General features: G+C 40.7%; 1 protein-coding gene across 1 annotated transcript in view; it reads left to right on the top strand.

Moving 5' to 3' along the window:
* Nucleotides 1-4,646: 4,646 nt before the first annotated feature.
* The window catches only part of WNT7B (wingless-type MMTV integration site family, member 7B), a 44,205-nt gene continuing 23,249 nt past the window's right edge, over nucleotides 4,647-25,602 (top strand). The window contains exons 1-2 of the mRNA XM_009085132.1: nucleotides 4,647-4,689; nucleotides 9,759-9,983. Of these exons, the coding sequence (XP_009083380.1) occupies nucleotides 9,887-9,983 (97 nt within the window). The 5' untranslated portion in view covers nucleotides 4,647-4,689; nucleotides 9,759-9,886. The remainder of the gene's footprint in view (nucleotides 4,690-9,758; nucleotides 9,984-25,602) is intronic.

Here is a 25,602-nt window from a genome sequence, read left to right as displayed (position 1 = left end):
ACCCAGCACGGGCCACTGGGATAATAACACAGATGCACAATTTTTATGGCTGCCTACCAAATTTAGAAACTCCCTCTGGAAAAACAACTCAAAATGGCTTTTGCTAATCCTTCCGAACACCTGGAATAAGCTCAACAAGCCAGGGAACTAGAAAAGTTACTGTGTGGTTTACCAGGACTCTTACATCACTCAAAGTTAAAATTTTGAAATAAGCAGCTGAAAGAAACCTTAGAAATTCATGGATAGCCCTGTTGGGTATCACATTGTTTTGTGCCAGTGTTGACAGTTCAGATTATAAAACAGAGTTTCTGTTTGCAGAGGGCCCAAGTGCTGCATATAATAATGTTTTGAATGCTTGGAAATCTGCATAGGAAATGCATCTTTTATATTTCACAGTTTCTGTAGGGTTCCCACCTTTTTTCTACACTTGAGACTTTCTCAAACTGCACCTGTTTTATAGTAATGTCCAACATGTAGGTACAGATCTGAAGGTCTGATGAGACTAGCCATGAAGCTCTGTTTCCTTGTCTTAATAGTGTGAATAATATCACACAGACAAACTGTCTCACAACTTCAGTGAGATAATTTGTGTAAGGAAGTTAAGCATAAGTTATCTATCTGATGGATCAGAGTTTCTCTTTGTGTGACTATCAAGAGCCAGTGGGAGCTTTGCTGGGTGCAAGGAATGCAGGCCTGCTCCATGGAAGTGGCAACCAGTTTTGCTTATAGTGGTGATGATGGTGATGAAGGGCTGCAAATAATTGTCTCAATGGGAAGCAGACTTGGAAGAGAAGAGGAAAGATTAATTAATACAGTAATAGGATACTAGAAGAATTATTTTTCAAAGCACAGTTCAGTTTGGTATTTGCTTAAAAACATGTTGCTTTTTTTTCCCCCTTTTCAACAACTATTTATTAAAAGTACACAAAATCAACTAAGTGCAGCGTTTCTACACTCTGCATTGCTTTGGTACCTGCCTTACTGCAGTGCTTCTATCTCCTCAATTAATTTTGGGATTTGGTGTTTAGCATGGAGCCTTTGTGCAGGGATATACTCTGATACATTCCCTTAGACTGACTTGAGACTAAGAAGCAATTTTCCCATGGAAGCAAATAGGACTACACAACCATGAAAGCACAAAGGGTGTCAGCCATGATTCTATCTCCTTGAAATCTGCAATTGGTCTCCTGTATTTAATAAGCTGGTCCTAGCAGCATTTTCCTTTTTAAATCAAGGCTTGGCAGGAGCTTAGCTGAGCTGTGCAGGCTGAAGGGGACTTTAAGGGCACCTCTGTTTGAGGAGCATTCTGATGATACAGCCAGCCTAGTGAGCTCCTTTAAAGCTACCTGTCCAGCCACAGCACAACCTCCTGTCTGCCAAACCTGTCCTGGGAGCAGGACATGTACCCAGGCAATCAATCCATGCCTGTCTGAGCAGCCTGGTCTAGTGGAAAATGTCCCTGCCCATGGCAGGGGGGTGGAATGAGATGAACTTTTAGGTCCCTTCCAACCCAAACCATTGTTTGATTCTATGGTCTTAGGTCTATGGTGGTTACTCTGCAGTTTCTGACAGGTCATCAAAAACTAGTTGGGTTGTCTGCATGAGGCTGGGTGGTAGTGCAGAAGTACCTCAATCTGAGACATGGATTGGATGTGCAGCTGCTCAACATCACCAGCACCAAGGACAGGAGGAAGACTGTACCTGCTGTGTCACCTCAAATGGAACAGGTGCTGGCCCTCTCCTTAGAATCACAGAATGGTTTGGCTTGAAAGAGACCATAAAGATCATCTAGTTTCACCCCCCTGCCATGGGCAGGGATGCCTCCCACTAGATCAGGGTGCTCCGAGCCCCATCCAGCCTGGACGTGCTTCAACAGTTCCACGTCCTTATGTCGGGGTCACCAGAACTGTAAACAGTACACTAGGTGGGGGTCTCACAAGAGCAGAGCAGAGGGAGAGAGTCATCTCCTTCGGCCTGCTGGCCATACTCCGTTTGTTGTCAGAGCAGAGGGAGAGAGTCATCTCCTTTGGCCTGCTGGCCATACTCCGTTTGTTGCAGCCCAGGATTCAGTTGGTTTTCTGGGCTTTGAGTGCACACTGTGGCTCATGTTGCATTTTTCATCAGCCATCACCCCGAAGTCCTTTTCTGCAGAGCTGCTCTCAATGGCTTCTCCACCTAGCCTATAGGTGTGTCTGACTTTTCTGCAGAGCTGCTCTCAATGGCTACTCCACCTAGCCTATAAGTGTGTCTGGGATTGTTTTAACCCAGGTATAGGGCCTTGCACTTTACTTTGTTGAACTTCATGAAGTTGGCATTGGCCCACCTCTCAAGCCTGTGAAGGTCCCCTTGAATGGTGCATCCCTTCCCTCCAACATGTTGACTGCACCACACAGCTTGGTGTCATCAGCCAACTTGCTGAGGGAACACTCAATCCCAGTGTTCATGTCACTGGCAAAGGTGTTGAACAGTTTTGGTCCCAGCTCTGACCTCTGAGGGACACTACTTGTCACTGGTCTCCATGGGGACAGTGAGCCATTGACAGCTTTTTCCTTGTGACCATTCAGCCAGTTCGTTATCCGCTAAATGGTCCTTCCATCAAATCTATGTCTGTCCAACTTAGAGACAAGAATGTTGTGTAGAATAGTGCCAAACACTTTACATAAGCCCACATAGACAATTATCAGTTTCTCTGCCCCTACCGACCAATATTGTAGCCCCAGCATAGAAAGTCACCAGATTTGTCAGACATGACTTACCCTTTGTAAAGCCATGTTGGCTGCTGCCAATCATCTCTTTGTTTTCTATGTGCCTTAGCATAGTTTTCTGGAGAATCTGCTTCATGATCTTGCCTGGCACAGAGTTGAGACTGACTGCTCTGTAGTTCCCCTGGGTCCTCTGCTTTCCACTTTTTAAAAATGTGGGTTATATTTCCCTTTATCCAGTCCTTGGGCACTTCACCTGACTGCCCTGATTTTTCAAAGATGATGAACAGTGGCTTAGCAACTTCGTCTGTAGCTTCCTCAGGACCTGTGGGTGAATCTCATCATGTCTCATGGACTTGTGCACATTCAGGTTCCTTAGATGTCACAAGCTTAATCCCCTCCTACAGGGGATTTAGGATCTTCATTCTCCCAGTCCCTGCATCTGTCTTTCTTGACTTGGACAGCATGGCTAGAGCACTTGCTGTTGAAGACTGAGGCACAGAAGTCATTGAGAACCTCAGCCAGGTCACTTGAGGCTAGCCAGGTCTCCTGTCTCTGTCTAGAAAAGGCACATGCTTTCATCAGATCTCACAAATTAAGCCAGGTGTGGTCTTGCTAAACCTTGGACTTTGGTTGGGGGACTTCCTCTTTCTCTTCTCCTTTTAATTTATTCACAAGAGAGAACAGACTGCTAAACTTTGGACAAAGCCAAAATAGGCACTTCAACTAAGTTATATTAAGGCTTGGAATTGATGTTTGAAAAATACTCATGTCTATGCATATGTCATGTGTGAAGGAAAAAGTTTATTCATTCGTGTTTACTATACAAAAACCATAACAAAACTGTGGATTTTATGTCTTGAAGTGTGAAAGTTTTATTTCTCTATAGTACTGATTTTTTTCTTTGTAGACACAGAAAAATCTATGGCTTATCTCTTCCAGCCATTTTGGTATTTTAAAGTTCCTCCCACTCCTCTCTCAAGGAGACATTTAGCCTGAGGCATGCTCTGCTGTTGTGTGAGTCATCCATCAACTCACCTCTCCCCTCACTTTCTTTCTTGACCATGCCAGCAATCTCACTAGCAGGCACTTTTTGGGGGGTGACCTCCTCAAAGAAATCTCTACCTTTCACTTGATGGGAGCAAACACATTGCTGTCCACGGCTCCCTTGGAGCTCCAGCAGAGAGGAGAGCACCACAGGGCTGGACCATGTAGCCTTATCAGATTTCCATTTCAATAACACATGCGCTGAAGAACAATTTCCCAAAGCCAGTGGTGGATAACAGAATTGAAAGCCTAAACATATGCAGATGGCATTCAGAGCCCAGGACACTCCTGCCAATTTCTGCAACTGATACACGCTCAAAATATTTACTTAGGAATTCTTAATTAAGTAAACCATTCGGTAGTGGTGTACTGTTTCAGATGTGTCGCAGTGTCACCACAAAATACCTCAGTCATTCCTTTCAACAAAGAACCCATTATGAGGATTTTTCTGTCAGAGGCAGTGGGGCAAGTTTTCGGTACGGTGCTCCAAGGTTTAAGCTGCACAATTCCTCTGCTGGTAATGGGACTTGTGTGGCTAAATCCCTTCATTCCTTGCTGAAAATGAATCCCCTGCCCAACAGCAGTTTCAGGTGAATATCGAGCAGCAGAGCTGGGGTGAGGTCATGGTGACAGTATGGGTGCCTATTTGAGGGCTCACAGTTAAGGCTGGCTTGGTGGGAAGTGTGTACTGTGTTGTTCTGCAGCCAGGAATACAAATGATGGAAAGGTGCTGGAGAAGGTGAGGTTCCTGAAGCCACTCCTGGCCTCCAATAAAATGTAATTGGCCCAGGGACCAAGGATTGCCAAGGAGAATTTTGTAGATTTTAATTTTTAAACCAAAAGTTTAAAACCAGATTGGTTAAGTACTTCATCTATATGTGCTCTTGGTTTAATTTCTTATTTTACATCTTCTTTTGTCTTATATTTGTCAGAATAGAATGTTAAGCTCCTTGGAGAAATCTCAGTACACATCTGTGCCTGTACAGAAGCTTGGGGACAACTCCAAAGACTGGTTAGTTACTGCTGTTTATCTATAGGTAGACTGTTCTGTTTCACAGTTTTGTCAAAATTCAGATTTGTTTAACAAGAATAAGAATTAGACTTTTCCTCATGTAGCCCACGTGGTTGTGCAACTGTCCGTTATAAGGATTTGCTTTATATATTTTCCACTTGTGTAAAGACTAAGACTCTTTATAAACTACAGTTTTAGTGATGACCTTCCTGTATGTGAAATTAATCTGAAGTTGCGAGGACATAATAACATCTGAAATCAATGAAATGACTCGTGCTCATGTTGAGTGAATGTTGACATTTACGATCATAAAATAGAGATTCAAGAAAGCAAACTATGAATGAAAAGTAGATTTCTTTTCCAACAAGCAATATTGCATTAAATTTTATGTTCTAACAACTTACTTGGTTGTAGGTCTTAGTGTTTAGTTTTTGAAGTGTTTCAAGGACGCTTTTATGAGTTGCTTGGAATATGTAACAATTGTCATGGCCGGGATCTTTCAATTTTTCCACTTTTGTGAAGGGAGAAGCTGGAATTGTTTACGTCTTGGAGAGAAGATACAACCTTAGCAGGAAATATATGTCAAGGGAGATTTTTAAATGTTTTTTTTGGGACAGGATTCATCTGTCTTTGCACAAGTAAACAGGTATTATTTCAGAAAATAAGCTGAAATTCATCTCCCACTGCCGTGAACTTCTGCTTACTGTGACACAGTCCTACTTTTCAGAGAATGAAAAACTTGATGTTTCAGGATTCTGATGCAGAAACTAGGCCTTTCAAAACTAAACCTACAGAGTCCTATCCAAGCCCAGACTAGTGTTATGGGTTTTTTTTAAATTTGGGTGTAACTCTGTTTGTAACTATGGCTCAGTTTCAGTGCTGATGTTTCCCTTGGATTAATGACAAAGGGATGAAGAAGGTGAAGACTCTCCATATGCCAGTCAATTCTTTAGGAAATGTGACATTATTCTGCTAACTCTGTTTAGCTGGATAAGCCATGTGGATGATGTTTAATTGGATAACCCCATGTGGATGACCCAACAAAAAACTCTGAAGCATGTGCAGGCTGCTGTGGTGCAGGATGGTTGCAATTACTGTAAATTGCACCAGGAATCTTAACAAAATGCTGTGCTCAGGAGTTTCTTGTGATAAGGATCAAGGAAGTTTGCACCGCAGAGAAAGATTAGATGGAAGAAGATGCCAAAATGTGGCATGGGGATCTGCCTTTTGACAGTGATAAAGTGAAACATTCTTCATCTAGTGAGAAAAATAATGTAGCCTTCAACCTGCCAAGGGGCAGGAGCACAGCACAACCCTCCTGAATGTGTGATGGATGCACAAACTGAGGGACACCACAAGAAATAGAGGAGAAGAAGCTTGAAATGCTGTTGGGTGCATTTCTTTAATATAAATAAAGTTTTCCAAAACCTCAGTTTCATGATTCAGCATTTCTTTTGGCACTGAAATGGTAGTAACAATTTAAAAGTAAGCTAAACAAGTCTGAGGGAATATGCTGGTAAGTTCAGGCTGGAGAGGGGGAAGTTCCTGGAAGTAATAATAGAAAAGCTAAGACCCCATCCACCCCCAATAATTGCAGTTTAATTGCTTTAATACACTTTACAAACACATGATGATTATGATATCCTCACAATACCTTCTGAGGCAGATAGGATCATGCTTATTTTCTGGATGAATAAACTGACCCACTGTATCAAAATACTTTGACCAAGGCCTACTCAAACAACAATGGGAGACCAAAGAATACACTCCTTAACCTAATTATGAGACAGTAGTGATGTGTATGGAGGAAGCAACTAAACTGAAAATTATAGGTGGGTTAGATGCTGTGGGCAACTCTTTCTTGCTTTCCTTTGTTTTAAAAGTTGTAAGGTTTTGCTGCTCGACTTGAGATAATAGTGGAAACTGTGAAGGCTCAGCAGTTAAAAAAAACGGTGTCAGAATATTATCTCACAGTTTTTAATCAGCATTTAATTTTGTAAAAAATATTTATATACTATAGAAATAGTTTTTATATATAGTTTGTCCCAGTAAGTTGGTGGCAAAGCTTCAGTAAGCTGATGACTCTCAAGCAGTCAGGGAACCAGATCTGTGTGTCCTGTGTGCTTGTGCTGAGCACCCTTTGAAATTTTGAATGCTCGTGCATGTCTGTTTCTTAGCACTTGACCCCAGATTTCCTCAGGATTAAGTTTTCCTAGAAAGGTCAGTGTCTGAAGCAGCAATGGAAATGGGTTACCAGATGGGGAGGTCTTTCAGGACACTTGGGCACCTGGTCTATCCCAAGGAACTGGGCAAAGCCAGGTGGAGGTGATGGGCTAAGGATGGGACAGAGCCTGAGGGGCCCCCAGAGGACTGCTGTGTACACCAGCTGGGGAGGTGCTGCTGCCAGGGAGCCCTGGCTGTTGCTCTGCTCTGAAAAACAGCTGTAGAAATTCACCCTTCCCTCAGCTGCTCCTCTGCCTGCACGTCCTGGCAGAGAGTGAGTGGCTGACCTGGGTTCCCTGCAGCCTCCTCCAGGGAGAAGAACCACAGACTAAGCTGTGATAGCAGAGTCCTCCATCCCTCCAGCATCCTCAGGCTACTTACTCTGTACCAGATATCTTGCCTTCATCATCACTTTAAAACCATGGAAGGGCTAGACCTGGATCCTAACATGATTTGGGAAAGTGTCCTGGCATTTTAGCATCATCAAAGAGTTTCTGAATACAACACATCATCTATTAAAGGAAAGATACTTTTGTTTCTGTTTTACTGCAATGTTTTCAGAATGTCCACCCTACTTTGTGTGGAAACTGGATGAATTGAGAGAGAGAAAAGCTTCATGAGCTATGAAAGGAAACAGCACTTCTACTTTTCAGTAATGAGAAGTGCCTTATTTAATTTTTTTAAAAAAAGAAGTATTGATATTTTCCCCTGTGATTTTCATTAACTTTTGAAGCCAGAAGTTAATATATTCAGTGCCATTGTAAAGGTCAGAGAATCTTATTATCTCTACATGAAACTCCTAGTATCTTTTAAAGACTATCATGTCTCATGGAAAGTTCTGATTTAAAGTCATCATAATTTAAATATTTTATTCATTTTTTTTGAGTGGAAGGGGGTCAAAACCAAAACTTTATCACAAAACCTGCATGAATGTCAGGGACTGTCTGGTCCAAATTGATGCTTCAACTTGGTTGCTCAGTACCCAGTAGAACATGAATTAATGCTACAAGTCTGAGTGCTCCTGCTCCAAACACTGTGAGTGGTCAGACTGCAGCTACATTTGTTCTTATTTTTGCTTAATAGGCAGCACCACATGGCATGCATGCTTTGTGTTTGTGATACCTTGTCTCTATATCTATAACCACCACCCCCCAAGCCATAAATAAAAAACCACAACTGGTGAATTCTCATGTATTGTTAACTTTGGAAAAGATGCACAAATACCTATTAAAGGCAGAGTGAATCATCATGGAATTTCCATTCCACAGTAAAAGCAGTATTTCATTTTGCCCAGGGAAGAGTTCTCCATTTCACCCTTTTTGCTCTGGCTTTACTGTAGTTCATTGAAAGGCAAAATGAAACACTCTGGTTTCATTGAAATGCAGCATTTAGGTAATTTTGCAGTTACCTGTATGATGAAGTTGATAAATTCCTATAAAATTCTTTGATTTTGTTTAGTTGGCATTTTCCAGTGGGAAATTTTGAACACTAAGAAGAAAGGCTTAGGTTGGTGTTCAAGATGGACAGGAAGATAATGGGGAAGTAGGTCTGCGTCCTGTTACTGACCTATTTAGATATGACGACTTTGTTACTGTAAAACACCACTTAAACCCGAGGTGCTGCAGCATGGGAAAAGGAAATTACCCTTATGATCAAATATTAGGCTGGGACAAGCTAAAGAGGGGAGAAGGTTTGTGGAGATATTTCCTTGCAGGTGCTGAGAAGCAGTGACACTCTTGGCAACAGGGTTTGCCAGCCAAAGGCCAGTGTAGCAGGGGCTTTGCCAGGCTTTGATTGTGTGGCTGTCTCAGGGTCTGTCACATCATGCTGAGCAAGGCCTGTTTTGCTAATGCAGCTGTCTTACCCTCTTTGCCCTTGCTGACTTGTCCAGAGCCAGTTGAAGCATCTCCGCCTGGGCCTGGCTGGTACCTGTTAGATGTGACCTGAGGCATCAGTGAATATGTATCCATGTTGTCTTATTTTTATAAAATATTATCATTTAAAATGTAGTCTATAAAGATGTTGAAAAATGAGCCTTTAAAGATGTTGAAAAGTGAGCTGAAAAATGAAAAATAAGCCCACTAAAGTGAAAACACATGGCAGGTGCAAGTTATATGCAAACTTTATAATGAATTCTGAAAATATACTTGAAGAATGAGAACTGCAAATGCTTCTAGTCTGGATGGCACGTATTAAGGATCACTCCTATATGCTCCATGATGTTTGCCAGATCTAAAAGCACAGTTATGCTGGTGAACTTCATTAATCATTCAATACCCTGAGCGTAATAATGGGCAAAAGAGTTGGTAGTGTCAAGTCATTCTCTAAATTGTGCTTAACAGTTTCAAATGAGGGATGGATGAACTGGCTGCAGTAACTAAAACACTGAGCCTGAATCTACATGGGCCATTCAAAGCAGACATGAGTTTCAGAGATTTGTGGATGATCAATTATCACTATTTTTTTTGCTTTTAAATACGTCTTGCTTTCCACATCTCATGAGCTGATGGCTCTGTGTAGGACTGGAAGCAAAAGTGCCAAAAATCCGTTTCTTTGTTTTTTCTGGCACAAATTAGATCAGGGATTACTGCAAAATTTCCAACCTCTTTTGCCAGACCAGAGACGTTGGGATAAGCTGGCATAATTATGGGAACCCAAGCTCAAACCCTTCCCCTTCTGCCCAGTGCCTTTCCAGCCACACAGCAGCACATGGCAAATCCATTTAATGACCTCAATTTGGTTATAATGTGTCTTTCTGCTTTTTCTCTTCAGAGCTTTGTCATCCGTGGTGGCTTTAGGAGCTAATATAATCTGCAACAAAATCCCAGGCCTGGCCCCTCGGCAGCGAGCAATCTGCCAGAGCCGCCCTGATGCCATCATTGTGATCGGGGAAGGGGCACAAATGGGAATCAATGAGTGCCAGTACCAGTTTCGGTACGGGAGGTGGAACTGCTCTGCGCTGGGAGAGAAAACAGTCTTTGGACAAGAGCTTCGAGTAGGTAAGGGTGTCTCTAATGTGGTGCTGTAGGGTTACATTTGGGCTGATTTTTTTTTCCCTTTCTAGATATGGTCCTGCAAAGGTTTATAACCCCCTGATATTTGCCTTCTAGAGTCAAACAGTAATGCTCCCAGAACAGCTGTGGTCTCTCTGTTTCCACTCATTGAATAGTAACTGGCAAGAGACATTAAATCTCTGTTGATCCATAGATGAAGTCACTCATATCTGTACAACTTCATACCCACCAATGACCCAGCTGCCTGCACAGCCATCCAAAGGCACAGTCATCACAGCCTGTGAAAAATATTTCTAACTGGTGTCTTGTTAGAGGTTGCCATGATAACTCTGGTGCATATTACAGCCAATCAGAGGGGAACTAAAATCAGCTCTGAAAAAATCCCTCTGCAGTCTTCCCAAAAGCTTAAGTAATGGGACGTCTGCAGTCTTCCCAAAAGCTTAAGTAACGGGGCAGTCACAAATAATTGATGGAAGTACTGTGCACATGGCACTGGCCTTCCAATATGTAGCAGTGATACATTTTAGTGTTGCTATCACACTGTAGAGAAAACACTGCAAGCGATTTGAGGCAGGAAACCTGTTCAAAGAAAATAATACAGGACCTTGGCCTGACAAGTTGTTAGCTGGCAGAAGTTAAATCAATCACTTTCCATTTACCCTATGTCTGATATTATTTCATAGGGGAGATTATGTAAATTTTTTTCCAGCACTGAGATCATTATTTTCCTCCTCACCCAGCTGGGTCTCCTTAGCCTATTCTTGAACTTCTCTCTCTCCTGCAAGGGCTGCCCACTCACTATCCCTCATACTGTCTGCTGCTCTGTGTTGGGATAACATTGTAATGTGTGGCTATCACTAGGTGCTCAGAGTGATACCATCCAGTTTCTCAGTAGGATTGTAGCCTGTTCTTGTGCCTGATTTTTCTTTGGGAGATACCTCTTTCTTGAATTCAATGTTTTGGGTGTCTTGTGCCTCCAACACAACTCAGTGTGGTCAGACATAAGATCTCTTGAAAACTATATACAAAAGAAAGAGGTAAACATTTCATTTCATCTGTGCAAAGAGGAATTGACTCACATGGTGCTTTGGTTGTTACTGCAGATCAGTAACAACTTTGGGGTTTTGTGTTTGGGTTTTTTTCTGACACTCTTGTGAAGTGAACACCAAAGGCTGAGATATGCTAAAGCCACGATAGAATAGAATATTTTTCCAAAGAACATGCAAGTCTGAGAGTCTGGCTGAGGTCTGGGAATTTTAAAGGCACAGTGGCCCAGCTAGAAGGTGTTGTAAGTGAATAAATCCATTGGCATCAGGCGAATTGACTTATATTCGGAGACAGTCTGCCATGTTCTGTGAGCATTACTCCACACCAAATCACAGCAGTGGAGAGGGCTAAAATGAATAATAAAAAGAACCAGTAAACCAAATCAATGGCAAAAGAAAAACTGAAACTTTTTGAACTTCAGAAATGGTTTGGTAGAATTCAGTTTTGATGCTAAAAACTGGTGGTGAGGAATTTGCTTGTCAGTTTCTTTTCCCACATTTGTCCTAAGATATTTCTAAGTCTGTTTACATAATATTTCTTGCCTAACTTTTATTTCTTTAACCAGTCTCAAGGTACCATATACAGGAAATAACCTAATATTTAACTTCTACTTCCAACTTTTAATGAATCAGAAATAATTCTAGCCACTTGTCCTGACTATCAGAAGCTCCTTGGTTGGTATAGTGCTTGTTTTCCTTCAGCTGGTGTCCACAATTATGTTGCTGCCAAAAAACATACAGCTGCCAAGCATGCCACCATTGTACTTCTTCGTGCTCTGTTGTCTTCATTTGCTGAAGCTTGTAGTCATGCTCTGACCTTAGATAAGTGAGTTGTCTTAACTTCTGTGAGACCACTTCAGTCCCTGAGGATGCACGCTCTGGAGCATTGTACCAGAGTTGGTGTCATCACTAAGCTTTCAGGTGAAAAGGGCTTTAACCACTTGTGCTCTCCTCTTCAAGCTGAAAATCTTGTGGCACCTCGTGTGCTCCACCATTGTGCTTGTGGGTCACTTCCTCACCAGTGTGACTCCTTTCATCCTCAGAAACCTTGCAAGTGGGCGCAGTCCAAATGCCTGAAGAGGACTACAATTCATGCTTGTGCTTTCATTCTCAATATTTCTATACAAAATAAGAGCTACAAGGAACAAAAATGGTTTGGCATCAGGATGGCGCAGATATTGAGTTGTTCAGACTACACAAATTTTGAAAAAAACAGTGTTTTCTTGATCCAAATTTGCCAAAATATTCACCAGTTTCTTGACTCCTTCACCGAACCTGGGTGGTTTCTTGCAGCTCTGAAATGACTGATGTGGAATTCGGTGGGTTCTTTTATGGTTTAAGCCAAACATAGACAAAACTTGGCAGTTGCTGCTGAGTTCTGCTTTGACATTTGTTGGGTGTGAAACCACACAGTCTCTAACGGATGGAGAAGGTTTACATGACCCCTGCCAGCCAAGCCAAATGAGTTCCATGCAGGTCTATAAAGGATCCCATAATCCATATGTCTATTTTTTTATTAGTGGAGTAGCACCCAGAGATGATGAGGTCAGTATCTACAAAATGGGTAGGGTTTAGGAAGTGGTGTTATTACACGAGTGAGAGGGAAAAAGGTAAAAAATGGACAAACCTTTAAAAACCTCACCACTTAAAGGTACAAAATGCTTGTAAGTATAAATATTCGCAAGTGTAATGAAACACATCCAGTCTGACATGTGCAGAAACACTAAACCAGCCACTTGGTTTTGCCTGAATAGACTGAAGAAAGGATTAAGACTCAAAAAGACAGGCATGTTTTTCACTTCACCCAAAGGAAAGCTCTGTCCCAGAATCACTTAGGGAGATGAACATTCAAGGCAAATAATCCACGTCTTAGGGTGGGGAGGGCAGTAAGCTATGATAACATGATATCAATTGCTCTCTAGCTGTATGTGAAAGAGAGAATCTGCTCTTTAACCACTAGGCCATGACTCTACCACTAGCACTGACAAGTGCAGATTTATGGTTATTCTGATTTGTATTTCATTGCAGCACCCCCCTTCAAAATTCAAAGCAAACCCCCAGACACCCAATGTGAGGTTTCTCCAACACATGTGCACTTGTTGCTACCACTACCTCTTGGGTGCCATTTTACTCCAGTCATGCATGTCTTCCAGCCACAATCAAGCAGCAGCCAGAAGGGATGACTCAGGGACAAATGTCCTCCTTTGTGACTTCTGGGTATCCTACGGTGCCAAGGGATGTCCCCAGTTTGTTAGCTAAGCTGGATTAGTGATGAGCTATTTATTCAAACAGGTACTTAAGTGAATGAGGGCTGTACTACCCATGGAGTACATGGAGTCGGTGTTAAAAACAATTGAAATAGTCCAGAGGACAGAATAACAACTATAGAAATTATGTTAGGCATGGGGCATTCGTGTTGGTGTGAAAGATTTATAGCAGCCAGAGATAAAAAGTGACAGAGAAATCTAAATTAGTAGCATGAACAAAGGCTGTAGCATGGGATGAATTAAGCATTGTGTGTAGCTTATTTTGGTATATTTATAGCTGAGGACTTTTCCAGAGATGCCATTCCCTAAGAAAAGTCAGTCCTGCACTTACTTTACTCTTCCTGTCCTTGTACATACTCATATTTGTCACCTTCCTGCATTCATCCCTAGTTTTCATGCCAGCTTCTGACATAATTTTCTGCACTCTTCACTCATTACTCCTGCTGTAAGCCTCTTAGGCAAATTACCTCTTTAAAAATTGCTTCTTTAACAAATGGATTCAAATATTAGTTGGCTGATGATATGTCAAATGTTAGTTTTGGTTATCATTGTTGAAGGATAATTGTCCTTCCAATATTTTGAACACAAGGACCATGGCCTGGAGGAGTGAAGCCTCAGGTCCTATCAGGTTATTGAAGCAATTCCCTGAAGTGATGGGTGGGGCAACCTGTCATGTACATACCTCTAAAAGTTGCAATTAGTAATAGTAGTTGGAAGCAAAGAACACCACACAAAAAAGTAAGCAGAGCCAGCTCTGAAGTATGGAGTCTGAATCAGTAATAGAGATGAAACCTTCTTTGACAATGGATTATTCTGGTTGATTATTTGTGTACTGACCATTTCTGCTGCTGACCAATTCTCCAAGCAGAAGTGCTTATAAACAGGCAGGTCTTACCAGTGCTAAATCCAGGACAAGACTGAGGTTTTGAAAAATATATCTGTCAAGATATAGAAAGTAATCTGTAGCTGTCTCTTTTCTCAGACTCATGATGTGGAAACTGATCATGATTTAGCAGTATTTGACTTGTCATTAATGCAACATTTTGGCAAATCATTGAAATGGACACCTGACAGGGAAATACCAACAAATAGGACAAAACCATCAGGCTTCTGAAGTTGGTTTTTTTAAAAATTATCTGACCTTTTGTATTATCTGTAGTTTTCTGGTGTGTTGAAAAGATGCACCTGAAGGGAAGTTAGAGCTCTGCTTTCTGTGAGAGGTTCAGGAGAAGAATATCTTAAGAAGCTTCCTGTTACCTCCCATTTGCTCAACTTTTGATCCTTTCTCCAGCCAGAAAAGGGGAGGGATGGGAGAAAACCCTACAGTTTTAGAGACTAACAAATTCTGTGCATGGTTTCTATTAACTCACAGGTGAAGAACACTTTGTAAGTTATTTTGAGAAACACAATCAGAACATAAAGTTGAATGTCACAGTTATATCCAAACATGCACTTGTACACACACATAAACCACGAGGAGGAGGGCACAATTTCAAACAGAATTCTAGGAAAGGGAGGTGGACAACTTCTGAAGAAAAAATACTCATAGAAAAAAGTGATTCTTTCTCTATTTGTACTGGAAGCAGGTAGCATTGTAAGCACACTCAGATCCCAGCATTTAGCTGGGCCTGAAAGAACAAGGAAATTGGGCATGAAAGATATGTAAGTGATGGTGTTAGGGAGAAATGATTGGCATCTGATCATACATGCTGAGAGGGTGTCAGTCTGTAAATTATTCTTGGTTCAGGCCATATATAGGCTTAATTAAATTTGGATTACACATATGAATCCAGTCATTTTTATTCTGGGCTATGATGATGGTTTAACCGAGATGCCAAATGTTCATAAAAACTTCCTACCAAAAATGGGAGGAGTAGAGAGGCTCATTATTCTCCAAAAATGGAAATTCTCATCCAGGCAGATAGATTAATCTAGCACAGTAGTGTCTAGCATGGTATGAGTTGGCCAACTTGGAAAGCTTGACTTTCAGTGTGAGCAGAAAACATCCAATACATGAGGACAGGCAGCATTCTTGGGAATGCTTTACAACCATACTTGTGCTTTAATGCTATCAGCAAATCAATAAAGGGAAGCATAAATGAATCCAGACAGTTTGCCTAAAGTAAGCTCATGTTTTGCCTTCCTTTCCTCCTGCCACTTCTTCCTCTGCTACTTTATGTTCTCATTTTCGATTTTTTAATCAATTTATGTTGTTTGTTATATATTTGTTAATGCTTAATAATATTCATATATCAGGTTAACTGTATGTTTATTATTCTAACATCTGTGTATTTATTATGGGAAAATCTGTCTTTACGGACTTGTGCTATATCCAATAAAAACAATATGGGGGAAAGAAAGGAATTGTACAGCTGGAAACAATTTGGTGGGGGAAAATGAGTTGGAATTAGATTATTTTAAATATGATACAGAGCAGGGTACACACTTCACGGACAGAAAGGCAGTAATTATTTTTGTCATAGCAGTAGGTGCTATGATTGGTTTAGGCATTTGTCAGCTATTGGGAGCTTCAATTGCACAGTGGCTTTTGGACGTAATGTGGAAAAATTTCAGGGGTTTTGTTGTCATATAACATGAGACCAGACAACAATGTCCTTTGAGCATTCAAGCAACTGATTAGATAGAAATTTGTTTTCAGTAATTTGAACTGAATGTCTCTGTTGGTGCTAGGACATGGTAAAAAGCCTTCCAGTGTTAGAGGTGGCTTCTCAGGGCATGGCAGCAGCTTTCTGCTCCTAGTGCAGCAGGCTGTCTGGGATTCCAGGAGGGAGGTACACAGAATGCATTCCATCAGCTGAAATCTGTGCTAGGACTGTGTGCAACTTCAAGATGACAATTTAGGACCAGTACAAACTCTGTCTTTATTGCTCACATCACTGACGTGGAGTGACTGCCGATGTCCATTTCCCAAAATGCCATGTGGAGTCATTGCATTTTCAAGTGTGATTTAGTTGGACTATAAATACCATGGCATATTTAATGATCTGTGGCTTCTGCAAAGATAGCTCTAAATAGAAGCACAGTGGTGCATAACAAGATGTATATTTCTCAGTTATTTAGAGAGGAAGGGTTTTCTCATTGTTAGCCTGAAATGAAAAAAGTAAATAATGAGGCATTCATAATGAACCACCACCCATACCAGCTGGGTAAATGGCCAGCAGGCAGAGGCAGGTGGTGAAGAGGACAAACTCCCAAAACCTGCAGACATCCGCAGTGTACTCATTTTGTAGAGGTGGTGAACAAACTCCCAAAACCTGCAGACATCCACAGTGTACTCATTTTCTGGGAAGGATTTACCACACTGCAAACAATCATTGCAAAGTCTTCTCTTAAAAATGTCTCAAACACTGCCTTTATTTTCACAACTGACATGCTGTTGCTGGAAGGAAAACCAAAAATATCCATACTCTTAAGGATATCCAGTCTATTTGTTCTAGCTACAAACTCCCAAAACCTGCAGACATCCACAGTGTACTCATTTTCTGGGAAGGATTTACCACACTGCAAACAATCATTGCAAAGTCTTCTCTTAAAAATGTCTCAAACACTGCCTTTATTTTCACAACTGACATGCTGTTGCTGGAAGGAAAACCAAAAATATCCATACTCTTAAGGATATCCAGTCTATTTGTTCTAGCTTATTTTGTATATGCTATTGCAGAAGGATTTCTGCTATGACAATGACTGTCCCATAAGTTGCCTTACAACGGTAGAAAGGCCTTGCTGGAGCAAAGCTGGGCTGTTCCACCTAAAGATCTGCATGCTGGTATTAGTTACACTACAGGCAGTGAGGTAAGTACTATAAAGCATGCAGGCTGCCTTAACAGAACAGTTTTTTCAGTGCACTTCATCTCAGCTGAAAGCTAAACAGTGGGGAAAAGGTGTGATAATCGAGTAGTTACAAGGCAAAGTATGTGAGAGGGCATTTCAGTTTGCATTATCATCTTTGGAGGAAATTAAAGAGTTGATTCAAACAGTTCATACTTTCTTACTGCAGAAGAGTGGATAAGCTTTTTACTATCGCAAGTAGCAAAGCAAGGCAGTAACCCAAACCAGCATAAGAAAATAAACCTCTCAGCTGGTGGTAGCTGGAGCTGTGAAGCAGTGGTAAAAAAGTTATGAAACAACTAATGTGCTAAGAATTTATATTATTTTAGCTGAGGAGGCAGCCTATCATGGGAGCCGTAGGTTCAGACTCTTTTGCATTTCTGTCACTTGAAGACTTTTAGAAAAGAAAAATATCTCCTATTCTAAGGAAGTACTGTTGTTTTAAAGAAACATCCTATTTTGAGTGGAAGGAGGATTCCCAGTTTAGTGAATCGATCTGAACATTTGAGGGTGATGTTTCTCTGTGCTTTAAAAATTTCTTAAGATGCCAGAACCTCATAATAATCTGGTAAGGCTTTAGTAATATTTTCAGAAGACACTGTAAATCAGAGATGAATAGACAAACATAAATGGGCAGTAACATTTTAAAATTATGAGTTGACAGTCATAAATGTTTTTTGACTTTACTAGAAAAAAGTCATTTTGTGACATTAATTTTATCATCTCTTATTTTTTTCTCTCTATACAAGTCTAGCATATATAATCTGTAGCATGAATAGACATATTTTTATATATCCCAATTTCTCTTTTCCACTCTCTAGTCTTTTTGTAAGGTTTTACTGTGTAGTTCAATTGTAGCCTAATTGTGTTTTCATTTCCCTCAGGGGTCACGAGTTTGAAGAAAAGTACAAATTCTCTAAAATTAAAATGTTCTTGTTGCCATTTAAATATTTACCGATTTGGCAACAGACTTGCTTCAAAAGGCAGATATCTCTATTCCAAACACAGTACTAATATGGTAATACAATTACTTTGTGAACTCTGTGTGGCTTGCAAGTGGATGAGAAATGGTAGAAATTGACCTGGATGAAATCTGGAATTTCCTTTCTGGGGAGGGGGCTAACTTTTCAAACTTCTGTTTCATTCCATTTGTACATATAAAAATGAAGCTTTTCTTGGAACAGGTGTTTTTCTGTAGGTATTTTCAAACTAAAATACACTGACATACCTGACACTGAGCAACTCTGTTTTGGTTTGGTAGTGCACTTAATTTTAAATTCATTAGGTGCATAGATGTAAATTGATGCTGAGAACTGTAACTGAGAAGACTCAGGTCTCTGGATCTCATGAGCTCAGCTCTCACATGCTTCTGTGTGTGTTCTAAGCACTATGGTTCCATAACACATGGCACAGCTTGATAAGAGACATCACATAGCAAGACACACTGTCTTCCTGTGACCTTAAACCTCAGGTCTCCCAAAAAACAATGGACTGACATGGTGCTGAGGTTTAATAAATTGTTTCCATGCTTCAAAACTAAATGGACTTCTTTTATTATATGGACTAACTCCATTTATGTGTCAGTATGGAAAAGAAACATATTTTTTTTTGTGGGGGGAGGAGGGTACTAATTTTTTTTTGGCCATTCTGTGATCATTCTAATGTATGAGACATTAACTGTAGTGGAAAAGGGTACAGACATGTGTATATGTAATTAACTGCAGTGGAAAAGGGTACAGGCATTGTCATGGGGCCTTACAGGCAGGGTCTGTTATGGCCTGGCACTCTGATCATCTGCTCAGCATTGGCCATAACAAAAATCCTTTTCTCTTGCTTTTGACTTTGTCTTTAGCTACTCAGGATAACATTTTCCATATTACTTTTCTGGTCTGCCTTGGCATGAGTGAGTCAGAGGTCCTGTGGAAAAGATAGTATGCAAATTCTAGGCTATTATTTAGATGAATACTGTACCAAAATTTGGACAAAGGGCTAACTTTGCATAGCAACTTTAAGTTTGTCATTTCCTTACTTCCAAATGCTTCCAAGGACCATTAATGTTCATTTACTCTCATTTTTTTTCATGTCACTTTGTGATCAAATTGCTGGGTACAAAAGATCCATAGCATGCTGACTCATTAGTTATTTCAGCATCCCAGTCTTATCAGTCAATGACTTGCAATGTAATGCGTGCTTAAAATAGGAAGACAAATTACATTTAAAGTCAAAAAAAGTGGTGCTGGGCTTAATCCAAAATGAAAGGGGCCAAATTCTGGTTCTATTGCTGTCAGTAGAAATCTTGCCACTGGTTTCACCAGAGCCACTAAAAAGGCTCCTGTCTTCTGGGTATGAGCAGAAGTTGAAATCAAGGCTGAATTTCATAGCAGGGACTCAGCTAAAACCCAATTAGTTAAATTGCAATCAACTATACAACATTTGACTTTTTAAGTACAGAGCAACTTTGCAAACAGGCAGGTGCTGCCAAACCTTGCCACTGCAGGGCAAGTTCTTTATGGAGGATGACAGGTAACACAGGACAGCAGCTAACCTGCCAGTATGTGATCCTGTAATAACTTGGGGTTCTAATGACTTTGGAGATTCCCTGAACTTTACTACTGCGGTTAACTATGTTGTCAAAATCTCTTCCCTAGAATTACAAATGATAGGTTTGGTCATCTAGTCCAACCTCTACATCAAGCAGGACAGGCTAAACATAACATTAGACTTCAGAGTTACATGTGTAGCAGCATCCCTCCCTTTCCTCCACTGTTCTTTGCGATACGTTCTGTTTGGTAAACCATCTGTTTCTAAATTGTAAAGCTTGCAATGCATGGAGAGGCATGTACAAACATTACAGGCAAACACAGCATTTGTTGATCTGCACATTTCGGTTTGCAAACAAGTGTTCTAGCATTCAGGCTTAGATCACTGATCCATGCAGTTTGCTGTCATGCCTCCAGTCACGAGCAATTTCTTCTCCTAATGAAGTGGCTGGTGTATTGCAAAATATTACATCTGACAAATACCTTATTTTCTAATTGACAAAATTTCCTTCTTGCGTATCGTGCCTGACTTTTTAGTATTGGATTAAATTGCCCATGACTGTAGTTTATTTCTTGCTGACATGTTATATATCCATGACTGTGAGGTAAAATATTATTGTTAGTGATAGAAGAGACAAATTAAAATTGAAGAAATAAAGCAAGCAAACAAGACAACTATATAATCTAGTATTTGAAGGCTTGAAAAAATGAATCTAGCATTGTAGTGTAAAGTTAGTAGTTCTCTCAGGGTTCTAAATGGCCAACAACTTCGGCTGTGTTCTGTTTGCCCAATATCAGCTTAAATTTAAACACTCCATTTTAAGTCCTGTTAAAGTGGTTTAGAAAGTGTCTCACTTTAAATGCACAATCATGTGGTTTGCAGAATGTAGAAGTCATAGGGAAAGCCAGCATGTGAGATTGAGCTGATGATGGTTCCTTCCACCCATCCTAGATCCATCTAAAGTGGATCCACTTGACTGGATATAGGAAACATCTTTTAGCCACAAGTTGCTATCTAGAATGCACTCTCCACTGCACTCAACTCCACCTCTGATTTCTGGGATTGTATGTGAGAAAAATGATTCTTAAGACTTAACCAGTGTTGGTTAAGTAGGCTTGGATTGCTGAGGACTCTTCTCTCACTCCAGAAAGCTCATAGGTACACAAGGAGAAGACACTTCTACCTCGAGATAGAGGCTCAATAGACATGGACCGAACTGTTGCAGACTTGAGCGCTCTATTCAAGTTACTAAAACAAAGAAAATTTCTCTCATGGATCATGTTTTATTTTCACCTGTTCACTCATTTCTTCATGAAAATGTGGAAACTCATTTTCTGTCTGATTCAGCATCTGCTTATCTATTCAAAAGAGATGTCCATGCAAAGTCCCATCTGATGTGGTCAATGCAACCTTACAGTTTCCAAAGGGAATGGCACAAGAGGTAGCAATGGTTTGTCTCTGCTGCTGGAGTAAAGGGCTTCAGACAACAAAGGTGGAGAAATGAGGAGCTCCTTCCTCACTTCTTTCCTTTGGCCCAGTTTCATACCACACAGCTCTAGGCATTTGCATGAGATGTCTAAGATAGGAACCTCCTCAGCCTGTATTCCTTGTATGGTCAAAGAAGAGTGAAAAGGACTTCCAGAGGGTGCTTTGGATCTTAATTTGACTGCATGCCTGTCCCTGTTGCATATCATGGAGAAATGAGGAGCTCCTTCCTCACTTCTTTCCTTTGGCCCAGTTTCATACCACACAGCTCTAGGCATTTGCATGAGATGTCTAAGATAGGAACCTCCTCAGCCTGTATTCCTTGTATGGTCAAAGAAGAGTGAAAAGGACTTCCAGAGGGTGCTTTGGATCTTAATTTGACTGCATGCCTGTCCCTGTTGCATATCATGGGAGACTGTGCTTTGGATCTTAATTTGACTGCATGACTGTCCCTGTTGCATATTGTGGGAGCTTAGACTTGTCAATGTCCATTTCTTTTTGTCTATGACATTTTTGCAGCTCTCTATGTATATTTCTTAGGGCAGCATGTGGTCCTCTCATAAAGTCATAACTGCTTGCCCCACACAGCAGACATGGAAACTTGATCCCCACTGAAAGTCTGAGGTATTCTGCTACCTGCAAAAGTTGTCTTAGCTGATGACTTGCAGACAGATACTGGCAAAAAGAAAAATGCTGCAACCACAAGCATTACTCCACCACTGCTCTTTGGAAATTTTAGAAGAAGTGGGAGTCCAAAATTACCACCAGATGGTGCACCTATTTAGCAAGTGACAGAGACATGTTCCACAAGAAAGGGTAGCCACAGCCTCCAGCAACCCATCAAGTACCTTCCCCTGCTGTTTATTCTCAGTTGTGATATAAATTGAATGTGTTTGAAACATGGACCTGCTGGTCATACTATCCTGTTACATTTAATATGGAGTATGTTTTCAATCTTCGTGGTGGAAGCATTTCAACTGTCTGGCTAGGGACGTGAGGAAGTGGGGAAGAGTATAGCAAACCTATGAATGCATGCAAAGGGAGAAGAAAACAAAAAGAGATGGTCCCGGAGCAGGAAAAGTTGGTAGCAGTGAAGGGCAATGAGCAGGATACAAAATCTGAAGTGCACAGACCTTCTCAACTTCACTGTTTCAGTAAGATGAACTGGTCCTGGCTATCAAAGGTAGGTGCCTGTCAGTGTGTTTCTGAAAGATGGCCTTGAAGTCTAAGTCAGTACTTTGGAATATTGCCAATGCCACTATCTCAGGCAAGACCAAATGGGGTATTTTATTAACTGCACAGCAAAGGTGGTGAACTTACCTAAACAGGCAAGTGGGATTTCTTCTCTGACTGCTTCTCATTCCTAAGCACTTGGGGTGCTCCATACTCAGAGGATTAGCACAAGTCAATAAGCATACATTTTCTGCCATATTTCTGACAATGTTTCAAGACTATGTGATTCTTTCAACTAGATTTGATGGATATCAATATATTATAATGAGTAACATGAGTAGTTCTCTATTCCCATCCTATTCTACCTCTTGCTTAAAAGAAAATTCTAAAGTAATAAGTAGCCTCCAGGCAATCCTCTTTCATGAATATCGCAAAATTGATGCAGAAGAAAATACTGTGAATTTCTCATTCCTTTTCATAGGTGTATCTTTTACTGCTTTCTATTGTTTTGGTGTGTTTTAAATAATGCCAAAAATAGAATTTAGTATATTACTAGAGAATGACTAATTAGAAAGACTCTTCTTTTAATTACAGTTTGACCAGTAAAGAAAGGTTTGAACTGAAAATTTCCCGAGTGAAAACATTTGAATATTCTTTAACCTGAGAAGTGTTCATGCAGAGTGGATAAAATAATTTTTTGTTCTCCTTGTCCAAGCTGAGAGGAAGGTGTCACATCAAGAAACTCAAAACCATTCCCTTCCTCTCCTTTTTCACATATCTCCTTGTTCAATGTGAGAACTACCATTTTATGGGTAAAGCATGGATCAGGAGATAATGGACTTGGACTCTGTTCTCAGTTGTGCCTTTTCTTGTGACCTTGGGCAAGTAATTTCATACTTAGCTGTCTGGATACTAAAGATGGTTGATTTCAGTGAGAAATTTAAAGGTTTAATTAATGGAGACAACCTCCATTTAAACATTTGGGATGCATCCTCAAACAAAAATGGTTGCTGTGAAGGTCTTCTTATCCAAAGAGAAAGCAAAGGACAGAAATGTTGTGGAGGGATTTGGTCTTCTAGAAAGCAAGTCCAGGACTGAAAAAGACCACACTGAAAAATCTCAGTAGAAGAGGCCTGGTATGATTATAAGCTTAATTTGCATAAGAAGAAAGTTTGGAAACCTTGAGTAATTGTCCACAAAGAGCCTGAACTCAAATTTCACATAGAGAAAATACTGAACTAATCTTCAGCATTCACATGTAGTATAAAAGAGAGAATAAAGCCCACAGGGAGAGTAACTGCTGGTTACTTACTGTACTTTTGCTGTATGTGTGCTGTGATTCCTTGAGTAAATCTTCCTGTCTGAGACCCCTTTTTCTAGCTACTGGTGCACAGTGACATCTTGACACCAGCGATGAGGCCTGAACGCATTTTCCCTCTTTCTATTTCTCTCTTTCTCCTTTCTGTCTCTCATTTTCTTTCACTTCAGCAGTTCTGTAATGCTGAAACCAAGTCCTCTTCCCTTGTGTTTGCTTTTTCCTTGTCCATTGATCAACCATGTTGCTTTATTACAGACACTGTAGTATTAACTACAGTATAAACAGAAGCTCTGAGCAGGAGAGTTAGCTGGGATTTCCCTGCCCTCTTACACAACCAAAGGCTCTGCAGCACCCCTTTCTTGTTTATTTTCAGGGATTAGTGGCAGTATTCCACATACTGCTGACATAATGAGGCATAAGCTTCACTCAGAGAAGGCAAGACACTGATTTTTAAGAGACCCTGGACTACTGTGCTACTAGAGATGGGCATGGAAAGTCTGAAAGGTGGACCATGACATCATGTGATAGACAAAAACATTGCTTGGTACCATATAGCCTAATCCAAGACTTTTCACGTGAAACATTTGTTTTGTTTTGGTTTTAAGACATTGGCCTTTCTAACTGGTCTGTTTTAATTAGAGCTCAACCTGAACCACAAACGATAGATTTGAACTTTCCCAGAGTTCAGTGGTGTTCAGATCTGGCTTTTGGTTTGGCCCATCACAAAGACAGGGGTCAGCTCCAAAGTTCAGATCTGGAAACGAGCTGCTGCAAGGCAGGGGGCTGGAAAGGTTATTTAATGAGACCCATATATCACTTCAGTGGGAGATTTGCAATTGAGACACTTGCTAGTGGTTCTTAGAAGCACTTTTATGTAAGCAGCATCTCAAAGACTGGTATTAACACCGATCTATCTATCGAAACACTCCTGCATTTATACAACAGAAAGGGACTTGTTCTGTTCGTCCTTTCCTGGTCACAAAGTCTGGATCCTGGTCTGAAACTGGAGCACCTTAAAAATCTATAATTTTTTTCTTCTGATCTTTGTTTAAAACTCATCCTTCATTTCTAGGGTATAGTGTTTGAAAGAAATTGAAGCTCTTTGTGGGCAAGAAATTTGATCTTTTTATTCTCATAACATTTAGTTTTTTCAGCAGATAACTCCTAGGGCTGGCATCTGCCATTTGCCAGACTCTTGCAGGTGTGGATCAGGATTTCAGAGTGAGCTTGCTCAGTACCTGGCAAGACACAAACTTAACATGAATAATAAACAACAACCACTAGTCTACTAGGTAAGATAACCTGACCAGTAGGGATAGCTGGACAGGCTCAGATTAAATATTGATTCAGTGTCTTCCATGAGTCCTGAGAAGGTTCATATAATTCTTCCTTGTTTATGTGAATCTCGTCACTTCCCAACTCATGTCAGGACCAGAAACTCCAGAGCTGGAAAAAAAAGAGACTGCTCTTGTGATGCTTCCAGACTCATTTTGCAAACCAGAGAGGTTTGGACCAGAATCTAAACTTTGTGTATTTATCCAAAACCCTCTGAGCTCTTTACTCTTTTAAATCTCTTTCATATGTGTGATTTGTGTCTTGTTCCCTGAGGTTACAAACGTGGCTACCAGGCAAGGACCCTTTAAACACCAAGAAGTGTAGAAATCATTACTTGACCAAGCCTCTCCTCCCAGAAAGATGGTCAGGCAAGTTAAATGTATCAGGAAGGTGAATGTAGACACGCAAGACGTGTAAAAGAGCATTTGGAAAATATAATTCAAAAGCAATTCTCAAGCCAGCCCTTTCACCAGAAATTTGTTCTCTGCAGTCTCTGAGCTCTGAGGATGTCAGTGACTTAAAGGGTTACTGCCCAGCTGTTTGCCCTGTGCCTGGAAGATGTGATCTCTGCAGCAGAATTAGCAGGGCAG

This window comes from Acanthisitta chloris, unplaced genomic scaffold (genome assembly GCF_000695815.1).
Source record: "Acanthisitta chloris isolate BGI_N310 unplaced genomic scaffold, ASM69581v1 scaffold1042, whole genome shotgun sequence".
NCBI lineage: Eukaryota > Metazoa > Chordata > Aves > Passeriformes > Acanthisittidae > Acanthisitta > Acanthisitta chloris.
Note: the sequence above shows the minus strand (reverse complement) of the source record. Positions and strands in the feature narration are given on the sequence as shown.